General features: G+C 45.0%; 1 protein-coding gene across 1 annotated transcript in view; it reads right to left on the reverse strand.

Moving 5' to 3' along the window:
• LOC126256974 (solute carrier organic anion transporter family member 74D-like) overlaps positions 1-22,694 on the reverse strand; it is a 90,387-nt gene extending 67,693 nt beyond the window's left edge. The window contains exons 1-2 of the mRNA XM_049955525.1: positions 22,571-22,694; positions 5,108-5,538 (exon numbers count right to left, since the gene is read on the reverse strand). Coding sequence (XP_049811482.1) covers positions 5,108-5,538 — 431 coding nt within the window. The 5' untranslated portion in view covers positions 22,571-22,694. The remainder of the gene's footprint in view (positions 1-5,107; positions 5,539-22,570) is intronic.
• Positions 22,695-23,297: the final 603 nt, after the last annotated feature.

A 23,297-nucleotide genomic window follows, 5' to 3' on the forward strand; every position in this document is an offset into this window, starting at 1 on the left:
GGCAGGATTCGAACCTGCGACCGTAGCGGTCGCGCTGTTCCAGACTGTAGCGCCTAGAACCGCTCGGCCACCCAGGCCGGCAATAAAAGAGGACTCGACAGCTCATTCGCCTGTGGCTATGAAGAACATGAAGAGGCTGTGGAACATTTAATCAAACAATGATGCCGCCACCACCACCACCACCAACAACAACATCAAGGATTAAGCCACTGATGTATTCTGCTCTTAGGTATTTTACTCTGAATATTTTCTGTTTGGTGGACAAATATTTGTTCTTGCTCGTTTTGGATTATAGTTCAGCATCGACTTTGGTATTCTGGTTTCTTGCAGTCTTGTTATAAGCTCTTTCGATTTATTCACATTACTCCACTATTTCTTATTTAGGTGAACTATGTGTAATCGTATCCCGACACCTTCATTTCTCTTCTTATCCAATAATCTATAGGCCGCTACCATCTTTAGAAATCTCATCTCTGTTCTTTCTCATCTTATTATTCGTATGTCTCCTACATGCACATCCAAGAATGATCTCTGTGAAAGTACTCTAAAGACGCTGTAGATGCCACATCTTCACACTCAAGTCGCTGCAGCTACTCAGGTGTAAACTTCTTGCCGAAGTCTCTCCATCGTAACTCTGTATGTTTATGCTTTATACAGACTGTAACAGTCGTCGAAGTGTTGTAGAGCGAGTCTTGAGGAACGAACTGAGGATAGGAATCCATGTCCGTAAACATAATTCTACGACGACACAGAGCGCTGAAGTTACGAGAGGAAACGTCTGCCGTTAGGCCATCCCATCGGCAGCAAACGTACAGTTGCTGTCTGAGGCCTGAGTACTGTCAGGTCCGTTGCTAGGTGTTCGCCCTGCGTTCCTTCGACATTACAAACTCATATTGTTGCCCAAGGGATGGCCAACGACAGGCGTTTCCCTCTTTAACTTCCATTCCCCTTAGCGCCGTCGAATTATGTTTCTGGACATGAATTCCTATCCTCAGTTTGTTTCTCAAGACTCTACAAACCTGCGACGTTCGTCAGTTTGTTTAAGTCATAACCCGCGTGTACCTGTTCTTCTGCTGTATGAAAGAAAACTAATACAAAAGCGTAGTGAAATGAATTTACACCTACATGCCAGTCTGAAATTCACACTTAAGTGCCTGGCAGAGGGTTTATCGAACCAGTTTCAGACTATTTCTGTATCTTTTCCTTCTCGAACAGTGCATAGGAAAAACAAAAACTTAAATCTTTCTGTCCGAGCTCCGCTTTCTGTTATGTTATTACGATGACCATTTCACCACGTGTAGGGTGGGCGTCAACAAATGTTTTTGCATTCAGAGGAGAAAGTTGGTGATTCAGATTTCGTGGTAAGATCTCGCCTCAACGAAAAATGCTTTTGTTTAAACGATTGCCATCCCAACTCGCGTATCATATTTGTGACTCTCTCCCCCCTATTTCGCGATAATACAAAACAAGTTGCCCTTCTTTGAACTTTTTTGATGTCCTCCGTCTATCCTATCTGGTACGGATCCCATAGTACACAGTAGCATTCCAGAAAAGGTCGGACAAGCGTCGTGTAGGTAGTGTCTTTAGTACACCTGTTGCATCTTCTAAGTGCTCTGCCAGTAAAATGCAGTCTTTGGTTCATTTTCTCGCAACATTTTCTATGCGATCCTTCCAGTTTAAGTTGTTCGTAGTTGTAATACGTAGGCCTTTAGTTGAACTGACAACTGTAGAATGCAGTGGGCTGAAGTTTTGCTCAAGAATCATGTGGGTTCCAGATGTCACGTCCTTCTCTAATCTAATAAGAAACACTGCTGGACAGACAGTGTTTCTCTATATCAGCCTTGGACCAGTATGTAAAGGGCAAAGTTCTAAGGGTTGGGGAAAAACCGCTGTGGCTCAATAGCCGCGTCTGGAAGTAGCTACGAAAGCAAATAGAGCTTAGTCACAGATTTAAGCGAAGTCAAAGCTCAGTCAATACACAAAAGCTGGAAGAAGAAGAAATGAGTGTAACAAATGCACTTCGAGGCCCGTTCAGAGAATGCAAAAGTAATGTCTTCTCAAATGATCTGACTAGATATCGTAAGAAGTATTGGTCATACATAAAGACAGTAAACGGACTGAAATCATCTTTTGAACCACTTATTGACCATAGTGGCACAGGTACGGAAAATGGCAGAGAGATGGTCGAAATACTGAATTCGGACCTTCCGAAGCTGTTTAACCGCAGAAGATCGCAATATGGTTGCTTCCAACCATCGCACCAACGCCAAAATAGCTTGTATTGAAATAGGCGATCGCAGAGTAGAAAATCAACGAAAACCGCTGAACATTCGAAACGCAACTGGATCGGATGAAATACGTTTGGGCTCTACAATATTATGCGGAAGAAGGTTCTACCCTTCTTGCAGTTACAAATGAGCACTACGAGAAAATCAGAGAAATTAGAGCTCAAACGCTCATAGCATTTGTCAACAACGTAAAGGCATGGAAGACGTTCGAAATTCTCAGGAAAATATGTATGAGCTATAGTGAAATAAATATAATAAATAAAATGTACAAAAATCAAGAAGAAAAAACAAGAATGGAAGCTCAAGAACGAAGTTTCGGATTAGAAAGAATATAAAACAGGAATGTAGTCTCTCTTCCCTCGTGTTCCATAGTGTACATCGAACAAACAATCACGGAAATAAAAGAAAGGTTCAAGAACGGGATTAAAATGTGAAGTGAAAGGATACCAATGATAATATTCGCCTATGACACTGTTATCTTCAGAGAAAGTGAGGAACAATTGCAGGACCTGTTAGACTGAAACAACTGTCTAACAAGCAGTGTGCGATTTGCAGGGGGGGGATGGGGGTATTTCCTCCCCCCCCCCCCCTCGGCATCAGCCTATCCCCTCCTCTGGTTTTAGTTTATGCACCTCAACCTGGGATGTTTATTTCCCACGCACTGGAGTAAAACTTTACATATAATTTAAATTTGTGGAGCCGAACACTGAAAGTTTTTAATAAGTCGTACTATTAATGCTATTAATATGTTTCAGTTTTCTATCATCAGAATAAGTACAGCTTTTCACAAATGTGCCTCTACTTTTTGAATTCCCCTCGTATACCTGTATGTAGATGGTTTTGTAAATAAGCTTTGCCTGTAATGCACTTTTAAAGATATAACAAGGGATGGCTTTTCTGATAGTGCATACGCATGAATAGTGAGTTTCGGCATTAACATCTATTTATAAATAGTTGTTTAACCATGCGTAACGCCACGGTCCAAACTAGTAACATGTATAATACTAAGAACCCCCTAAGACATCCCCCCCCCCACCGGTAAAAGCACAAATCGCACCCTGCTAACAAGGAAACACTACGGATTGAGAATAAACAGAAGAAAGATAAAAGTAAAGAGGAGTAGAAGGAATGAGATTAGCAACAAACTTGTCATGCAAATTGGGGATCACAAACTAGATAAAGTGAAGAAATTCTGCTACTATGTAAGCAAAATAATACATGACGGACAAAGCAAGGAAGACATTAAAAACGTGCCAGTGCATGCAAAGGGTACAACCCTCGCCAAAAGAAATTGACATCAAACATCGGCTTTAATTTGAGGAAGAAATATTTGAGAACCTACGTTTGGAGCACAGCATTGTACGGAAGTGAATCATGGACTATGTAGAAACCGGAAAAGAAGAAATCGAAGCGTTTGAGATGTGGTGCATTAGAGGGATGTTAAATATTAGGTGGACTGGAAGGATGAGAAATGAGTAGGTTCTGCACAGAATCGGCGAGGGGAGGAAGATGTGGATGGGCAGGGTTACAGGACGTGTGTTATGAAATTCTGGAAGTTTGCAGTAATTTCCTATGGGACCAAACTGCTGAGGTCATCAGTTCCTAGACTTACACACTACTTAAACTAACTTACGCTAAAGACAACACACACACTCATGCCCGAGGGAGGACTCGAACGTCCGACGGGGGTAGCGGCGGAAACCGTGGCAAGATGCCTGAGACCAAGCGGCTACCCCGCGCGGCTGTGTGTTACGACATCGAGGAATAACTTCCATGGTAACAATGCTTGAATACTGCCCACCGGTGTGGGATCTATACCAGATAGGGTTGACAGAAGAGATAGAGAAGATCCAACGGTGAACAGCGCGCTTCCTTACAGGATCATTTAGTAATCGCGAAAGCGTTACAGAGATGATAGATAATGGCCAGTGGAAGAGTTTGCAGGAGAGACGCTCAGTAGCTCGGCACGGGCTTTTGTTGAAGTTTCGAGAACATAACTTCACCTAGGAGTCAAGCAGTATATTGCTCCCTCCTACGTATATCTCGCGAAGAGACCATGAGGATAAAATCAGAGAGATTAGAGCCCGCACAGAGGCATTCCGACAATCTTTCTTTCCACGAACAATACGAGACTGGAATAGAAGGGAGAACTGATAGAGGTACTCAAGGTACCCTCCACCACGCACCGTCAGGTGGCTTGCGGAGTATGGATGTAGATGTAAATGTAGATGTACTTGCGCGAGCTATAGAAGATGAAACTATTGGGGGAAACAGAGATAGTAACACAAACAAATAATTGAGGACGTTAAATGTAAAAGGAAGAAGGAAGATTAGAGTTCAGCGTCTCATCGACAGGGAGATCAATAGTTACTTAACATGAGGACAGCGAAGGAAATCGGCCATGTCCTATCGAAGGAACCATCCCGAGATTGCCTTAAGCCATTTAGAGTAATTGCCCTAAATCTATATCACCGGATGGGGGTTTGAACACCCCCACCCCCACCCCCTACCGAATCCAAATCTAGTCCGCTAAGCTCTGTCCCTCTACACTTGGTGACGCTGGATGAAAGTGCTACGGTGAAGTGAAGAGGTTGGCACAGAAGGGGAAATCGTGGCGGACTTCATCAAATCAGCCGGAAGACCGATGAAAACGAAGGCTTATCGGAAGTCGTTATTCTGACGCACCTTTCACAAATGGAACAAGGGGTACCAGACGTCCCCACCACCACCACCACCACCACAAACAACAAACCGTCAGGTGCATTGCATCTTATAACAGATGCAAATATACTACAGCTAAAAAGCAAACGCGCACCCACCTGTCGTTGGCCTCTATGAGCTTGTCGCCGAAGAGGAAGTGCGGCAGCGAGCAGGTAAAGGAGGAGACGGCGAAGAGCACCATGCCCCAGGCGATCCACTTGGGGCGGTGTCCCTGGCCGCCGTAGTAGGTGAGCAGCAGCGACGAGCCGATCTGTCCGATCTCGGTCGCGCTCATGATGATGCCCGTCGTCTTGGACTGTATCTGGAAGAGCTTCTCGATGGTGGTGATGACGCTCACGAAGTAGGTGTAGTACATGCCCTGCAGCACCCACGTGATGCAGAAGGTGACGAGGAAGGCCTGCTTGGAGGCGAAGATCTGCATCCAGCGCGGCGCGCATGGCCCGATGCCGCAGCGCAGGTCGTCGCCCGCCGTCTCCGCCGCGCCGTCGCCCGCGCCCGCCGCCAGCGCCGTCTCGTCGTCGTCGCTCATCTGCGCACGAGAGCAGAGCCCGTCCAGGAGGAACACTCCACACAAAGACAATGTGAGCGAAATTAACAGGATATGCTGCACAACAGGATGAAAATTAAAGTAAATAGCGGTACTAACAAACACGGGTCTTGCGTGATATTTGAGTTTAATTAGATGAGGAATTAATGAAAAAGTTTACATTTCAAATACGTTTGTACTATGACAATATTTCATACTGAAGATTGAATGTCGCCTGACGGCCTCGCATGCACACGATACGGTAAGGAAGGTATATAAGCGGAGCAGAGACGAATAGTGACGATGCGGGCCGCAGTTGTCGAAATCTAAAGAGAAACTGCTTTTACAAAGCGCACGGTATTATGGTCCAGTGCCTGCAAACAAACACTTCGGAAACGGCAAGCTGTCGAGCTGTTATTATGCTACAGCCAGGAGCATGCATATCGTCAGTTGCGAATGCAGTGGGCACGGCATCATGGACACTGGGCAGAGGATCAATGGAAACGTGCCGCCTGATCATGTTTCTTCTTACAGCTGATCGATGATCGTGTCTAGATACGCCTTTATCCAGGAGAATGGCTGCTCGAAACCTGCACCACGCCCCAGACGCTACCGATGGTGGGGGCAGTATTGTCGCATGGGATCGTATCATCTCGGCTCCACAGGACCTATGATATTAATCGAAAGAACCATAATAGCTGTAGACTACGTGAACATTATTGCGGACCAGCTGCATGCCTTCATGCTTAATGTCCTCCCCGACGGGGATGGCATGTTCCAGCAGGATAACTATCCATGCCATAACGCCAGAATTGTGCTACTGTGGTTTGAGGAGCATAATAGTGAACTCTCGTTTATGTGTCACCACCAACTCTGCCTGATCCGAACCCAAAAGAAGAGATCTGGAACGCTATCGGGTACCATCTCCGCCTCCACAAATTATCGGCCCGTAATTTACGGGACTACTTGACCCGTATGTAGACTTCTGATGTTACATACCTCCGGAAATCTACCTAGGACTTATTAAATCCATACCAAGTAGAATTTCTGCTGTACTGTGTTCCAGAGATGGACCACCACTCTAGCAAAGAGGTGGTCATATTGTTTTGATTCACCAGTCTCTATGAAAGCACGCTAGAAAAAAAATTGTCGCCTCCAGGAGACACCGAGGTAGACATCAATGTGTTACAGAGTGGCTGGCTCATCTCTTTTATTCCAGCAGTCAGCCATCCGCCGCTAGTATCTGCTGTCTTCTTTTGATTATTACCACAGTTTTTTTTTTCTCTTTTTGCTGTTTGTGTCACGAGGGCCATCACGATCTCTTGTTATTCAATGTCCTTTTCTGTCGTTCCGCTGTTGCTGCAGAGGGTATTAACGATCTACGGCCAACTACAGTAAAGAAAGTGGGCTATCCATTGTCTTTGCATTAGCCGTCGGAAAAACCTCGCTACTGTGCTACGGTGAGCTGTAACAGCCTTCCACAACTGCTCTAACGCTGAATGTTTCTGAGAAATCCGCAAAGGCAGGAATGGAAGGGCATTCTTCCCTCTAAATCATTTAGCTACATATGTTCGAGATTCTGAGGACGTAGAGGTGCATAACAGTTGAGGACTCGACCCTTCACTTGCAGTTGTACATGTTCAGCAACCCGCAGCCATTCCCAACGTGCTCACTTACAGGGCATTCTTGAGGCAGGAGAAACAAACTGACGGCTCATGAATAATTGTACCACACTCCGACCCATCGGCTCTTTGTGGTGCATAGTCTCTCTGTGCGGAAGCATGGTGTGACCGAGTCACACTGCGCCTAGCTTGGACTACTCTGATTTGCGCCACGTCGACAGTGATGACAGTGGAATTGTCTTGTGATGTCACATACTAAGAAAACAACGACGAGACAGGAAACCAACGACAGATGTAAAAGAGTAAGAAGAATCAAAAGGTGGGAAGGGCAGGAGGCAGGCCGCACCACCCACTAAGGGCAACCATGCCACGCCCCCCCCCCCCCCCCCCTCCGTGAGTCGCAGCAGGCGACGGGACACCCCTCCAACCTTACGTTGATGAATCTCGACAAAGCGTTACACAAAGGTCGTTTCTTTGGCTAGAAAAATGTCCGCCATTTCCGTTTAGATGAAAACTGTTTACGAAAGATGGTAGTTGGTTACGAGTTTGAGCAGAATACGAGGACGTGCTGAAAAGTAATACCTCTGAATTTTCTCTGTGAAAAAAACTTAGAACTTTTTAAACAAATCAAATTTTATTAACTTCTACATGTTTATTTTTCACGTCTACGTATTAATTTCTCAACATAGTCACCCTGGTGACGAACACATTTCTCCAACGACATACCAGTTTGTTGATAGCGTCACTGTTGAATGTTTGACTTTGTTAGGAGCCAAAACCTCACCTCTGCTTGCACCACTTCATCACAATCAAAGTGAAGTCCTCGAAGGTGTCCTTTATGTTTTAGAAACAGATGAAAATCGGATAGGGCCAAGTTGGGACTGTATGTAGGATGATCGATGTCAGTGAACTCAAGGCTTTGGATTATTGTAGATGTCGCAGCGCTCCTATGTGGTCTGGCATTGCCATGCTCAAGGAGCGGGCGCTACACGTGTGGACAAACTGTTCTGCGGTTTGAAACTCGATTGTAGCTCTCTGTTTCTCACGGACCGGCATAGTTATGTTAGGCTACACAGTGCCATGTTACACGCTACGATTCGGAGTCCTCTAATGGCAAGAGTGTTGCAACTTGAGTCATGGTTCAAATGGCTCTGAGCACTATTGGACTCAACTGCTGAGGTCATTAGTCCCCTAGAACTTAGAACTAGTTAGACCTAACTAACCTAAGGACATCACAAATATCCATGCCCGAGGCAGGATTCGAACCTGCGACCGTAGCGGTCTCGCGGTTCCAGACTGCAGCGCCTTTAACCGCACGGCCACTTCGGCCGGCCAACTTGCGTCATCGACACGAGAAAGTCAACGAGTGATATGCATGATATGTAATACTTCAACTGATATTGGAACAGAATAAAAAATTCGGAGGCATTACTTTTCAGCACGCTGGTAGAAACGGCCGGCTTATGACGGAATCGGTCAGCGATTCGTTGTTTGGTCGCCCAAAAACTCAGTGACAGCTGACAATGAGCGTCAGATTTGCTAGATTTAAAGGCCGGACACAAGTCAGACGCTGAATAAGTGGTTTGCAGATGGATACGAATTGATATGTCTGGCAGCCTTAGCAGAACAGGAGAAACGTCCCTCGAACTGACGGGCGACGCACTTCACTCATGGGGGATCAATTGCCTGTATTTGTGTTGTGTGTCGTTACTACTGCGACCAAGGGGCGAATTTGTTGGCGTGAAAAACCCGGGAAAATCCCTCTCGTGCGGAATCGACATGTCCGGTTGAATGTGACCCTATAAAGGTTAATCATTATTGCTAACCTGCCTGCATAACAAACTCTTTACTATTGGAATTATTTTCTTCGCTTAGTAACTGCTGGCTCAGTAATCTGTGGTCCCAAAGCTATGTGGAAGATAAGAGACCTGCCAAGGGCACAGTTCCCGCGGAGGATGTGGATGTCTTTTAATATGTATACCCCTCTTCCGGGTGCCCATCTGTATTACTTTCTGATGGCGCCCCTAAGAAACTCGAAAAGAATATTTAATATCTAAAGATAAACCCTCTGTACCATATGGTGTACGAGAGAAGACGATAAAAGCAAGCAAAGAACTTCGTGGACAGCTGAAATAAGACAAGCAAGAGCACCTATCCTGTGACGCAGGTATACGGAAATAAAAAAAGCTCTCTGATCTGTCTCTACTCAGAAACTGAGAAGAGAAAAATGACCTTGCCTGAACCATACCATGTATAGATCGAAATTCCGAGTCCGGAGCCGTATTTCAGAGTCTGCCAAGATACTAATCAAGCATCTGTGGTCGTATTGTGTCGCAAGTGGGATAGTACGAAACTGCGCGGTTCCACATGTATTACTCAACTAGCTTCTTACGAAATCGGCATGAAATCAAAAACGTAGTTGATTTGGTCAGCTTACATAAGGTGTTTTCGTCGTTCTGGGCACGGATCGACGGAGTATGACTCAGCTGAAATCCATGGTACGTACGGTGACGAATAGCAGTATACAATTTCTGGGTAACTGTAATCAAATGACTGACATCTAAAACTTGCACATCACGGTTTGAACAATTCCCGAGCAAATAATAAAAGAACTTGTATTATAAAATTGTCACAGTCGCTGATTTTGTAATGTATTACGCCAACCAACACCAGTAATACAACAGCAAGACATGCAGAAGACCATGGAGATATAACAAAGGGAGTTGTCATGACTTCACAAACTTGAAACCGACGACCGCCATGTTACTACGGCCAAACATTAGCTTCTGGTGAAAGTGCTGGTTAAAAAAGTGCTATCTTGCATCATTTATAGGGGCACTAGTCGTTCCGTTTATAGACTAAAGGGTAAAGGAATCACATTTCATTCGTAAATGGACTCATTCAAGCGATAATTTTCTTTTATGTACATGAACGTTAGTTGCGCTGGTTGCTTTTACTGTAGTAGTTTTATTCTTGTAATTTAACTTTAAATTTCCTATCAGTCAAACTCGCAAATCTCTATTGCAAACGCTGTGTTAAGGAAAGGCTGAAAACCAACTAAACATTGCAAAATATGTTCTCAGGTTTTTCGCGAAGAGGACATAGACCGAGCATGAGTTTCCTCATTCTGTATTAAGAATTCTGGATTACGAAAGCAGCATTTATATATCAAGTACTTCTCTTCGTGGTTATTCGAAAAATGTAACAAAAAGAAAGTTACACTAACGAGGGAAATGCGCCGTATTACTGGATCGTCTGAAAATGCCTTCCCGATGTTGCATTACTCACAAAAGTACTGTAAAATTTACTATTTAAAACAGCTGTTGCGCGCATTCGACAGAAATTAAGAACAAGAAGCAACTGTCTGCTAATGTTTTGGACAGACTAATATGGCGGCGCCAGCTTCAAAGTAACGTACAGCCTACGGCTGTAGCGCCTTCTCCCCTTCTTACACCTCCTTGAAGAAGACATTGCTACTGACAACACCAGGGTCGACATATCGATAGTCAAATCTAAGCTGTTCTTGTTTTCTGCACTACTGATTTGTCTTGTGTCATTGCGTTTTAAAGTCATCCTTGTGAAGTTTGTGAGTAATGGTGAAGAAGTCCAAGAGAGCCATAGAAATAGCACTACCTCAGCATCTCACTTGAAGGCTACCACGCCACATGAGCAAAGTGAGTGATCGTTTTATAAGAATAAGGTTATCCTCCTCTCTCCCTCCGTAGGATGATCACATTAGTCATGTAAAGAAACTTTAATATCTCTGTACACTTATGCTAAATGCTTTTGTAATGCCATTATAGCTTGATGATAAGGTATCACCTCGAAACTTGTCGCTAAATAAATAATTTAGTAGTCAACAAATTCTGTGACTGATAACGGCATTTGAAAACCTTTTCATAACGAAGACCATCTTGTATAATCTATTTGACAGACTATGGAGGACATTTAAAATGGTTTTCTCATTCAGAAATAACATCGAAGCTATGGACTCACACGCGAAGAAACTAATGTAACGGTGATTATCAGGGAACATTATACGGAATTTTGAAAAGAAAGGTAACGGTGGTCTGGTAAAACTATGTCGTGTAAATTTAGAGTAGTGGCATTCGAGTCTCTCACATAGGAACAACGAGAATAAGATAAAAGTGATCTGAGTGGCTAGAGGAATTATAGACACTCATTATCCTCTTGCTCTATAGGCGATGGTAAGGGACAGAACTGGGCTAATATTAGTACGCAGTACCTATTGCAACGCTCTATAGACGGGCTTGCGGGGTATACACAGGGTGTCCCAGAAGGGATGGTCAATATTCAGGGCTAAGGCAGGAACGCTCATTTGAAGCAAAATATATACATTGATATATGCCCTATTCCGAATGGTCTCCGCGGCAGAATACGTTTAATGTACATTTGCTTTTGGGCGCGCACTTCCGCTAACACCTGGATTGGCCATGGTAGTACAATTAACTAGCTGCCAAGATCACCAGACCTTACCCATTAGATTATTGTTTATGGGGTCGGATGAAATCTGAAGTGTATATATTTTAGGGAATAAGCAGAGGCACTTAGACAAGCTACTCATGGTCTCCTAAGGGTGAACAAATTCGCTGACGTTGAAGGTGAGGACATTCGAATATTTACTGTGAACAGAATAACAACTGCAACGTGATATGTAAGATAATGCTTAGAGGTGAGTGCACTTAAAAGTACGTATTTTTCAATTGATGCTTTGTAAAACGCATGTTGTAAGGTCTACTAACTGTTGTACGTGTGCAAACCTGACAATGTATTGAATAATACAGGAAATGAATAACAACGCACATTAAATGGGTTCTATCTCGGAAACCATATGGAATAGGGCACACGTCCATATGTCGTTTTAGGCTTCAAATGATAGTGCCTGTCATAGCCATGAATATTTATCCTTCCTCCTCGGACACCCTGTTTGTGCATGTAGAGGTATGATACTATCTATCTCGGATAGGTGTACTACTGTTTCGAAGAACGCCTTGCAACAAAGTGCATTTGCGTGACAACCTCTCGCTCCTGCTCTTTGAGAGGCCATGTTAGATAGCGCCGACGCGTGTAAACGCTGACCTGAAATACCACGATTAATGAAATTGTATCTCATTTACTAACCAGCCCTTCTCATGTCTAATCCGTTTCTAAGTAACACAACATGTAACGTAGAATGTTTTACATCATTTCCTCAAAATATATGTGGGAATAATAAGCACTGAAATACCACGATTAATGAAATTGTATCTCATTTACTAACCAGCCCTTCTCATGTCTAATCCGTTTCTAAGTAACACAACATGTAACGTAGAATGTTTTACATCATTTCCTCAAAATATATGTGGGAATAATAAGCACTGAAACAATCTACGAGATGGCCGATGCCCATCCGCGGAGCAGCAGGAGAAACCTTCATGGGTTGAGACGACGTCTCGGTTTATGCGCTGGACGTATATTCGAAAGGAACCGCATTCAAATCCTTGTACGGGTATGAAAAATTTGCTGTTACAGAATGTCACCGAGCTCCTTCAGGCAAATGAAGGAATGGTTGCTTTAAAAAGGCCAAGAACGATTCATCACAAACTATGGCGCCTAAAGCTTGGTGCCTAGGCGATACAAAGTGAATCTCTAACGAAAGAATGTATCTGCCTGTCTACTATATGATGTCCCTCGCGTTAACGTTCGACGGAAACAAAGGCTGCACTATGTGTGCAGATCCGCAGAGCTCGCAGTATAACGGCGTGAAGGCCATCACACTGCTACCCACAACACCTGTACCGTTGTCTGTGTCACACCCACGCTCCCCAGTTCCACGCGTCCTCCACCTCCGGCTTCGATCAAAGAAGAAAAGATTGCTTGCGGTGATGCTAGAAACAACACTTCCGGTAGGCTTTAAGGATCTAGAGTCACAGAAGGCTACTGTGCTCCGTCCCACTGCAGCAATAAACTCTTCACGTGTATCAGACGTTACGACAAGCTTCATGCTTTTGGTGCATAGCCACATATAATGGTTCAGATGTACGAAAAATTGCAGCAATGGTCGTGTACTTCCTAAGGTATAACATGAAACAATAATTGGTTGGTTGGTTTGGGGGAGGCGACAAGACAGCGAGGTTATCGGTCCCATCGGATTAGGGAACGATGAGGAAGAAAATCGGCCGTGCCCTTTGAAAAGAACCATCCCGGTATTTTCCTGAAGCGATTTAGGAAAATCACGGAAAATCTAAACCAGGGTTGCCGGACGCAGGTCTGAACCATCATCCTCCCGAATGCGAGTCCAGTATGCTAACCACTGCGCCACATTACTCGGTAATAATTGGAAACAAATGACTTCGTGAAATGAAGATGATATCAGTAGCTTCGTTGCATAAAGTGTATGCGCAGACACATTAGTCATTTTGCTTATTTGAAACTTTCGTTTTAAGCCTGGTTGTTTGAGAAAGTATTGTATTTGAATTAAATGTAAAGTAAGGTCTGTGCACAAGCCCGTGACCTGGCTGTTGGCATGACTGCAGATGGAGCACAGCCATTCGTCGCCGCTGCTCTAAGAGGGGGAGGGTGGCGGACCCATCGCCTTCTACCCCCGAGAAACAACACTGGCAGTTGCAATTACAAATAAAAGACCCTCTGGCTGCGAGCATGGCTTTATAACTTTTCTTTATTACATGGTCGATTTCGAGAATTCCATTACCATCTTAAGACGCACCTTAAGAACACATGTGATCGATGTTAGGCATTACTTTCCTAATCACAGCTGGTTGCCAAGCGAATGGGAGATGTGCAAGCCGCATATCGACACCACCACACCGAAATGACACCTCACTGATGGGCAAGAGACTACAGAGAGGCTATTTTACCTACATACTCGTATACGGATGCATTCCTACAATCCACTACGATATACATGAAATGTATTTGCAGTTGCGAATATGGATTACCATCAGCTGCTTAATGGAATAACAATACTGAAAATTTTGCCGAACAGGGACTCGAACCCGGATTTCCCGCCTGTCGCGAGCGGTCGCCTTTCCTTTTGGCTGGCTGTCCGAACACGAGTTAGGGATAGACCAAAACTTCCATACGTCGTCAGCCATGTGTCTACAACCTGTATTCGTACATCAATTATGTACATTCCCGTACAGGGGAGACATTTTACTTGAAAGTCGCTTGCCCGGAGTCGGCGGATAAATAGATAATTGCAGTGCCCGTGTTATTCCGAATTACGATACAAAGTTCCTTCGGACATTTGAATTGAATATATCTAAGTAAAATTTGTTTGGCGTTAGATTCATTTTATTTTCTTACATCTTCCCAACAAACATGTTAGTTCGTTTATACAGTTAAAAGAAAACTAAAATGCAACTTTTAGGTTTTCAATTGGAAAACTGCTCCAGAACACTGTTTTTGTGGGTTAATTAAAAATTTCCTCATTTAGGGCTCGCACCACAGGTTCAGACTAGCGATCTAGAGCCCATAAATATCGCTCTGTTTGTGTTTTATGATAAATATGTCACTTACCGGAGCAACCACCACGAGCAGTCGACACAGATGTAGCTATTATGTAAGGGGGAGACCGCATCTGATCGTGGTCGAATGTAAGCTGTCCATCGTATGACACGCTCCCTTCCTGAAGTAGAGCAGGAACTGAGATTTTCAGGTGCCTATGGTGCACCATGAATATGTCGATCAGAGGGAAACTGTCACGTCAGACCCGACTCCCACGAGCAACAACGTTGACAGGGATTGACTGGTGATTATAGCGGATATTAACAGTGGATAGGCGAAGCACAGAGCAGAAAAATCACAGCAGAATTCAAGACTGGGTAACAACAACAACCAGTAAACAGCCATGTCACTCCGGTCGTATTCAGGAAGATAGTAGGAGGTATCCTCGTATGGAGATTGTTTGCATGGGCCGAGGTGAGGTCCATGTTAGTAAGCCATAGTCTATTAGCGGCAAATGATACAGGAATATATTGTTCGATCGTCTGAATCAGTTTCTTCACTACAGTTTCTCATCTACAGTACCACGGAAATTACATTGAAGAGCCAAAGAAACTGGTATACCTGCCTATTATCGAATAGGGCCCCCGCGAGCATGCAAAAGTGCCGCAGCACGACGTGGCATGGACTCGACTAATGTCCGAAGTAGTGCTGGAGGGAACTGACACCATGAATCCAGCAGGGCTGTACATAAATCCGTAAGAGTACGGGGGTGGAGGGGGGTGGGGTGTAAATCTCTTCTGAACAGCACATTGCAAGACATTCGAGATATGCTCAATAATGTTCGTGTCTGCGGAGTTTCGTGGCCAGCGGAAGTGTTTAAACTCAGAGAAGTGTTCCTGTAGCAATTCTGGACGTGTCGGAATGCACAATGGACATGAATGGATGCAGGTGATCAGAGAGGATGCTTAGGTACGTTTCACCTGTCAGTCATAGCTAGACGTACCAGGTGTCCCATATAACTCCAACTGCACACGCCCTACACCGTTAAAGAGCCTCCACCAGCGATAGGCTACAATCCGACGCTTATTAAAGTTGGAAACGTGATGATGCGCATTTCTCCTCCTTACACGAGGCATCCCAACAACGTTTCAACAGGCAACGCCGGTCAACTGCTGTTTGTGCATGAGAAATCGGCTGGAAACGTTCCTCATGTCAGCAGGTTGTAGGTGTCGCCACCGGCGCCAACCTAGTGTGAATGCTCTGAAAAGCTAATCATTTGCATATCACAGCATCTTCTTCTTGTCGGTTAAATTTCGCGCCTGTAGCACGTCATCTTCGTGGTGTAGCAATTTTAATGGGCAGTAGTGTACATACCCGCCGATGGTGTGTACAAGTGCAAAGTTCCTTTCAGGTCTGACCTTGCTCACTTTTTCTTCAGGCAATGTACGTAACATTTCATGCATTGGACGATAGACAGTGCCTGTGTACACGAATCAGTGCAGAATCCTAGTTTCACGAAAATGGAAATTGTCCTTTTCTGGCATTCAGGTCTTCAGATTTTTACGTGTGCTTGTGTGTACTGTTGCGAACAGCAACGTAATGCTCGAGCTGTTTGCCAAGCAGGGAACGCTAAGCGAAGCATTCGCGTTTGAGGCGCGTTCCTGATTCGTGAGGCGGACGGCGTTCCGTGCCGCCGCTGCACACACTGGCTGAGTGTGCTGTACGGCTCATGATCTCAGCGTGCAGAAAGTGGCCACGGCTACTGTTCTGTCACGCCGCCAGCAGGAGGCGCGCCCGCTGCCAGGCTCGCTTTTCCCTTTTATGCAGAAAGAGTAGCCGCGGCGTGCGCCGAACGACCTCAACGGCACCGTGGTGCATGTCGAACAACGAAGCGCGTGCAGCTACAATAAGTGGAACTCGCTTCTCGATGCGACGATGACTTCATCGATTTGTCCTTCATTTCACAACACCTTGTAAATAGACTAATTCTTTTAAGAAATGTTTTGGCATCTGTGTGGAGAGAGTATATGCCCTTCGTGTGCTCGTGAACTGATGCACCACTTTACATTGGGAGACATTTGTTCGGTTTTTGTGTTTGAAATTCGTGCGGTGTATTATGCGTGCAACTGAACAGCGTGGTTGAGTGCAACGATAGTGTGGGTTGCGCGTTGCTACGCGTGAGTAAGGAACTGACAAACTGACAGGCAGGCAGGCGGCAGGGCTCAGTGCCAGCGCGTAGCCTGCTTTTCCCAGGGAGTATCACAGCCGCCAGAATGATCTCCTTCGACGAGCTTCTATTTCTGTTTTATAAGACGCAGGAGACGAATATTAAATTTGGCCCAAATAATTAGTGCATACTGTAGTGGACAGCAAGTGTACATCACGTTTACTCCCCTTGGCGCTCCTGTTCTGGGAAATTAAAATTTTTGCCAAACCCAAGATTCGAACAATCGAGTGCCACTACCTCGCAGCGATTTTATCATCGTCGCGCAGGTGGGTCAGCAGCAGTGATTTTCGGAAACTTAGCGGGCTTATAATACAGATGGCTCGGGAGTCAGTTACTGAAGAATTCTTCTGAATTTCTACTCTGTCCAAACAAGTTTATGCAAAACTTTTACCAAAGTAAGGTACAGTTTGGCCGTGCGGTCTAACGCACGGCTTTCCGGGCGGGAAGGAGCGCCTGGTCCCCGGCACGAATCCGCCCGGCGGACTTGTGTCGAGGTCCGGTGAGCCGGCCAGTCTGTGGATGGTTTTTAGGCAGTTTTGCATCTGCCTCGGCGAAAGCGGGCTGGTTCCCCTTATTCCGCCACAGCTACATTATGTCGGCGATTGCTCCGCAATCAAGTTCTCCGCGGACGCGTACACCACCATTACTCTACCACGCAAACATAGGGGTTACACTCATCTGGTGTGAGACGTTCCCTGGGGGGGTCCACCGTGGCCCGAACAGCGTAATAACCCTGGATTCGGTGTGGGGCGGCGGAGGGGTGAAGTGGACTGCGGTAGTCGTCGTGGGGTTGCGGACCACTGCGGCTGTGGCGGGGACGGAGCCTCTCCGTCGTTTCTAGGTCCCCGGTTAACATAACATAAGGTATATGTTAATGGGATTTGCTAAGGTATCGTTAAGTAATAAACTTACAAGGGATGGTGTACTAAAAGTGAGAAACCGTAGTAGAGAAAGTTTAGAATAGTACAGACGAAGAGAGTAAACACAACGAGACAGGGAAAGGTGGAGTACTGCAGCAAACCTGTCTTTATAAACCCCATGAAAATCTGGTTAAATTTTTGTGACAAGCAGGTCTATTCTGACTAGATCTTATCCTTCTCATACAGGTGATACATTCATAAAACCTTCTTTATGTTATATTCCACACGTTATGTAACATATTTTACAATAATAGACATGGGGTATTCACTTTCAAAGTTTAAAATCTGCTAAATGATTACCTGAACTGTCAAAGCTATTTCCAGCATAATAAAGTTTTTAGCACATTTTTATGTTGTACGTGAAAATGTTTGATACACTTATATTGCTATGAACAAACCTGTAACACTGGAAGAAAATCAGATATGGTAATGATGAGGGAGGAAGCGCTTCGGAGTAAAGTTACCACTAGTTCCAGAAGAATCAATTATTATTCTCTATACTACTATTAATGGGCCTACTGTAGAATGTACATAACTAAATAATCCAAATGAGATTTTTTTATAAAATACATAGATAGAAAGTAAAAATAAACATTGTAACACAAACCTGGCAATGGTGACTGTTAGTATCATTTACAGTAGTTATGATTCCCCGTATAACTGTAATTGAAAGATGAAACTAAACTAAGAAACTAAACTCTGTTTGAACAGGTCTCGGAAGGCCCAACGGTACCAATCGACCGCCGTGTCACCTTCAGCCGATAAGCGTCACTGGATACGGATGTGGAGGGGCGTGTGGTCAGCACACAACTCTCCCGGCCGTTGCCAGTTTTCGTGACTGGAGCCGCTGCTTCTCAGTCAAGTAGCTCCTCAACTTGCCTCAGAAGGGTTGAGTGTACCCTGCGTGCCAACAGGTCTCGGCAGACTGTGACGGTCACCCTTCTAAGTGCTAGGCAAGCTCGACAGCTCTAAACTTCGATGATCTGATAGGAACCGGTACTACCCCCGCAGGAAGTACAGGTATGCGTCACATCTGCACTTTCTGCGGGAGACCCTGCATTCCTACTGGAAGACGTGCCGTTGGTTGTACGAAGGGTAATGTGGCTACTACATGATGGTAATCGAACTCAGTGTCCTCTGGAGTGTTGAGGTAGAACAATAATACATGCACAACATCCATACTTTCCTTGTGTGCTCTCTTGTGTCCTTCACTCATTGAAACGTACAATATTAAAGATGTTTTATCTCCAGCTTAAGTGGGTGTACCTTTCTTGGAACGCATTTCCGACCACATGCCCATATGACTTTTTCCCCCTTATTCTCTCAGGGATCGTTTCCAACAATTTGTTCCTATTGAGCTAAATCATTCAGTATAGAGCTGATTATATTCCCATAGATTTTATTTATTTATTTATTTTTTTTTTTTTTTTTTGTATCCGAAGAATGTCCTTTGGGTACAATATTTTTGCAGCAGGAAAGAGATGCAGACGTCAGTAAATCGAGGTAGCTGACTTACATTACCCAGACCTACAAAAGATGATACTTTTTCTGTGGTGAATATATTAAGAAGTAGTTCAACGACTAACTCGTCTTTTGTAACAAATGTTGTAACATACAATTTCCTGGCCGTGTCAGTAGGGTCTGTCCTTGGAAACTATGTACGCCAGAGCTAGTTTCCGGTGTCTGCATGAGCTGGGTTTTGTCCAGCCTGGAGATGATGGGCCAATCTTTCCGTAATCCTCCTAAATGGGAGGCCTACTGCCCTGATTTCAAGGCAGGATAACTTTCTTACGATAACTGGTGCTCTCCACCTCATGTTGAAAAAAAACTTCGAAACGTCCTGAAAGAAAGCAGATCTTTGCTAAACAATTGTTTGTAGGGAGCAGTAAATGGCTAATGGAAATATCTGAATTCATTCGTGATACTGCAACTTCTTAGTGCTCGTGAAACTGATATGCAAAGTTGGCCAGCAGCCCTCGCGGGTTGTAGAGGTGTATTTCTAAAGCCAGTAGCGAGTGATAATTGGTAATAGAAGTTATTTTTATAATTCAGGAAGTCTGCAAGACTGAAACGGCGTCCCTGAGAGCACATGTCGGATTCTGATTGAGGCACTTCCTGTTCTTTGGTTCTTTGGGCGAGTGGTGCGATTTGGTGGACAAGAAAGAGTTCGGGATGCATAGGCGTCACAGCGGGTCGCGGAGTCAGCAGCTAACTCGAGATGGTGTAGGTTAAAGATGATGGACTTGGCAAGGTTTAATTGAAGCCATCCCATTTGTTTCTGTGGAAACTTCAGGAGATGTGTTTTATGTGTCTTTTGACGGGTGACTTTGAACTGTTAGCCTGTTTTTGCTTTTCTGGAGATTATCGGCGAAAGTTGCTAAGGAGTCAGACGGAAACAGTGTATAAAGTGTCAGCTGTGTACATGCACTGAGGCGACAAAAGCCATGGAACAGCAATATCCACATATACAGATGGCGGTAATATCGCGTGCAGAAGGTATAAAAGGGCGGTGCATTGGGGGAGCTGTCATTTGTACTCAGGTGATTGATGTGAAAAGAATTCGGACCTGATTTAACAGACTTTTAGCTCGGGCTAGACACATGGGACGTACCATTTCGTAAGTCGTTAGGGAATTCAATATTCCGAGATCCACATTGCCAAGAGCACTGCCTCTCCCCACGGACAAGGCAGTGGCCAACGGCCTTCACTTAACAACCGAGAGCAGCGGTGTTTGCGTAGAGTTGTCAGTGCTAAAAGACAAGCAACAATGCGTGAGGTAACCACAGAAATCAATATGGGCTGTACGACGAACGTGTCCGGTAGGACAGTGTGGCGAAGTTTGATGTTAATGGACTATGGCAGCAGAGACCGACGCGAGTGCCTTTGCTAACAGCACGTCATCACCTGTACCGCCTCTCCTAGGCTCGCGACCATATCGATGGGACCGTAGATGACTGGAAAATGTTGGCCTGGTCAGATGAGCCCCGATTTCAGTTGGTAAGAGCTGATGGCAGCGTTCGAATGTCGCGCATGCCACATGAAGACATGGAGGCAAGTTGTCAACAAGGCACCTTGCAAACTGGTGGTGGCTCCATAATGGTGTGGAGCATGTTTACATGAGATGGACTGGGCTCTTTGACCCAACTGAACCGATCATTGACTGGAGGTAGTTATGTTCGACTATTTGGTGATCGTATGTTCCCAAACAACGATGAAAGTTTTATGGATGACAGTGCACCGTGTCACATAGTGCCACGATTATTCGGAATTGATCTGAAGAACATTCCTGACAGTTCGAGCAAATGATCTAGCCATCCACATCGCGCGACATTAATCCCATCGAACATTTATGGGATATAGTCGAGAGGTCTGTTCGTGCACAAATTCCTGCACCAGGAACACTTTCGCAATGATCAACGGCTATAGGGACAGCATGTAATGGTACTTGAATTACGTAACCATTACGGCACCTCACCCCAACCTCTCAATACCAGCAATATTCTACTGTGTTTCTGTAAAGTAGTTAACATATTTCTGTGACAACATTCAGATTTGATTTCATTAATGTAGAGGTACTTCGATACATCGGTATGTATATATTGCAATGATATTGTTCTTATGTGTATTCTTTCTTTTGTCACTATGATCATTGACGTACTTGTAACTCTGATTTTTGGGCGCGTAAGCGGTTATTAGAGAGCCAAGCTTTGGTCGTCATGTTAAAAATACGCAAATTGTAGTCAGTTCATGCAATGTGAACTTTAACAGTGAGGAAGATATTTTCAAGTATGTTTTATATTGTGAAGTGATGTTTTGTAACGAGTTACGTGATATTGCAACAAAAGTAATAAAAAAGAAGTGTAACTTAAATTCGGAGTGCTGATTACTTTTTTTTACATCACTGTTGTCCTAATTTGCAAAAGTTTAATCTTCAAGAATGGTTTATGAAACACATCTATAAAACTTTTGAATATCGCAGAATAACACCTAGGCCTCTTTGCATCCGAGCTTGGAATCATCACTACCTAGATTTTGGACGATTGAGCCATGAGTTCACAACGAGACCAGTGTGGGAAATACGAAAAGATGAGTGCCTAGTTTATCCATTATTTCAAGAAATGACTTTATTAACTGTGCTCTAATGACACCTGCCACATCATATAACTTCGTTGTTGTCCGAAAATGCAATATTTAGCAGCGTGAGCAACACTACAATCATAATTAATTTTTCACCTTTGTTTTGGTAGGGTTGTTAGAAGCATGACTCAAAATTTCTGCAGGTGACTCCCAACAGCTTTCAGAGACCATGTCGAGTTACTGCACTATGATGGGCAAAAGAAAACCCGACACCATATGAGGAGGTATCCCCTTGCTTTGTAACTTCAGAGTAGTCCAGTCAAGAGGTAGGACCTCGAAATTTTCCTGAGAGTAGTTAGGTTGGTACAGGGAATTTATTATTGATTTCGGAGTAGTGAAAAGTTTAACTATGTTTCGTGGGTCAAAAATGAAGATTGCGACACTAGTTTCAATAGCGTGGAAGTGAGGAGGATTGACCCTGATCCGCAGATAAACTTCGGGAGGAAATACACGGAGAAGAACATCGCGTTATTTGCTCATGATTAATAGTATTAATAGTGGGAATGCTGGGCCGTAGCCACGAGTGCACTTCGCGCGACGCTACCGAAGCTCAATGGACAGACGAAAGGAACTTTCAGCGTTTCCAGGCACCATTGTCTTCTTACCTTCTACGTCCTAGTGGAACTTACTGTCTGGCTATTGTAGGAGCTGGAAGGACTCACCAGAGGCTCGGCGGCGGGCTTGAGGGCGTGCCCGTTGGCGGCGCCGTTGTGTGGCGGGGGCGGCAGGGCGGGCGCGCTGCCGTTGGCGCCGCCCTTTCCCGCGGCGGGCTCGTCCTGCCAGAGGTCCGCGGTGCGGCCGATGGCGCCCTTGAGCGCGGCGGACGCGTCCAGCGGCGTTAGCACGTCGAGGCCGCCCACGCCGCCCCCCAGGCCGTCGCCGCCGCCAGCGCCCGCGGCGCCGCGCCCGTACCGCCCTCTCCACTTGCCCATCGCGGCGCGCCGGCGCTCGCCGGCCGGCCTGTGCTCGCCGCTACTGCTGCAACACAAACCAGTGAGCACATCAGTTCAGCCCGACCTTCCCAAAGGCGAGGCGCACGTAACATACAAGTAAGTATCCGGGAGCTCTGTGGGTCTAATATACACTACTGGCCATTAAAATTGCTACACCATGAAGAAATGCAGATGATAAACGGGTATTCATTGAACAAATATGTTATACTAGAACTGACATGTAGTTACTTTTTCACGCAATTTGGGTGCATAGATCCTGAGAAATTAGTACCCAGAACAACCACCTCTGGCCGTAATAACGGCCTTGATATGCCTGGGCATTGAGTCAAACAGCGCTTGGATGACGTGTACAGGTACAGCTGCCCATGCAGCTTCAACACGATACCACAGTTCATCAAGAGTAGTGACTGGCGTATTGTGACGAGCCAGTTGCTCG

Source organism: Schistocerca nitens, chromosome 1, assembly GCF_023898315.1.
Source record: "Schistocerca nitens isolate TAMUIC-IGC-003100 chromosome 1, iqSchNite1.1, whole genome shotgun sequence".
NCBI lineage: Eukaryota > Metazoa > Arthropoda > Insecta > Orthoptera > Acrididae > Schistocerca > Schistocerca nitens.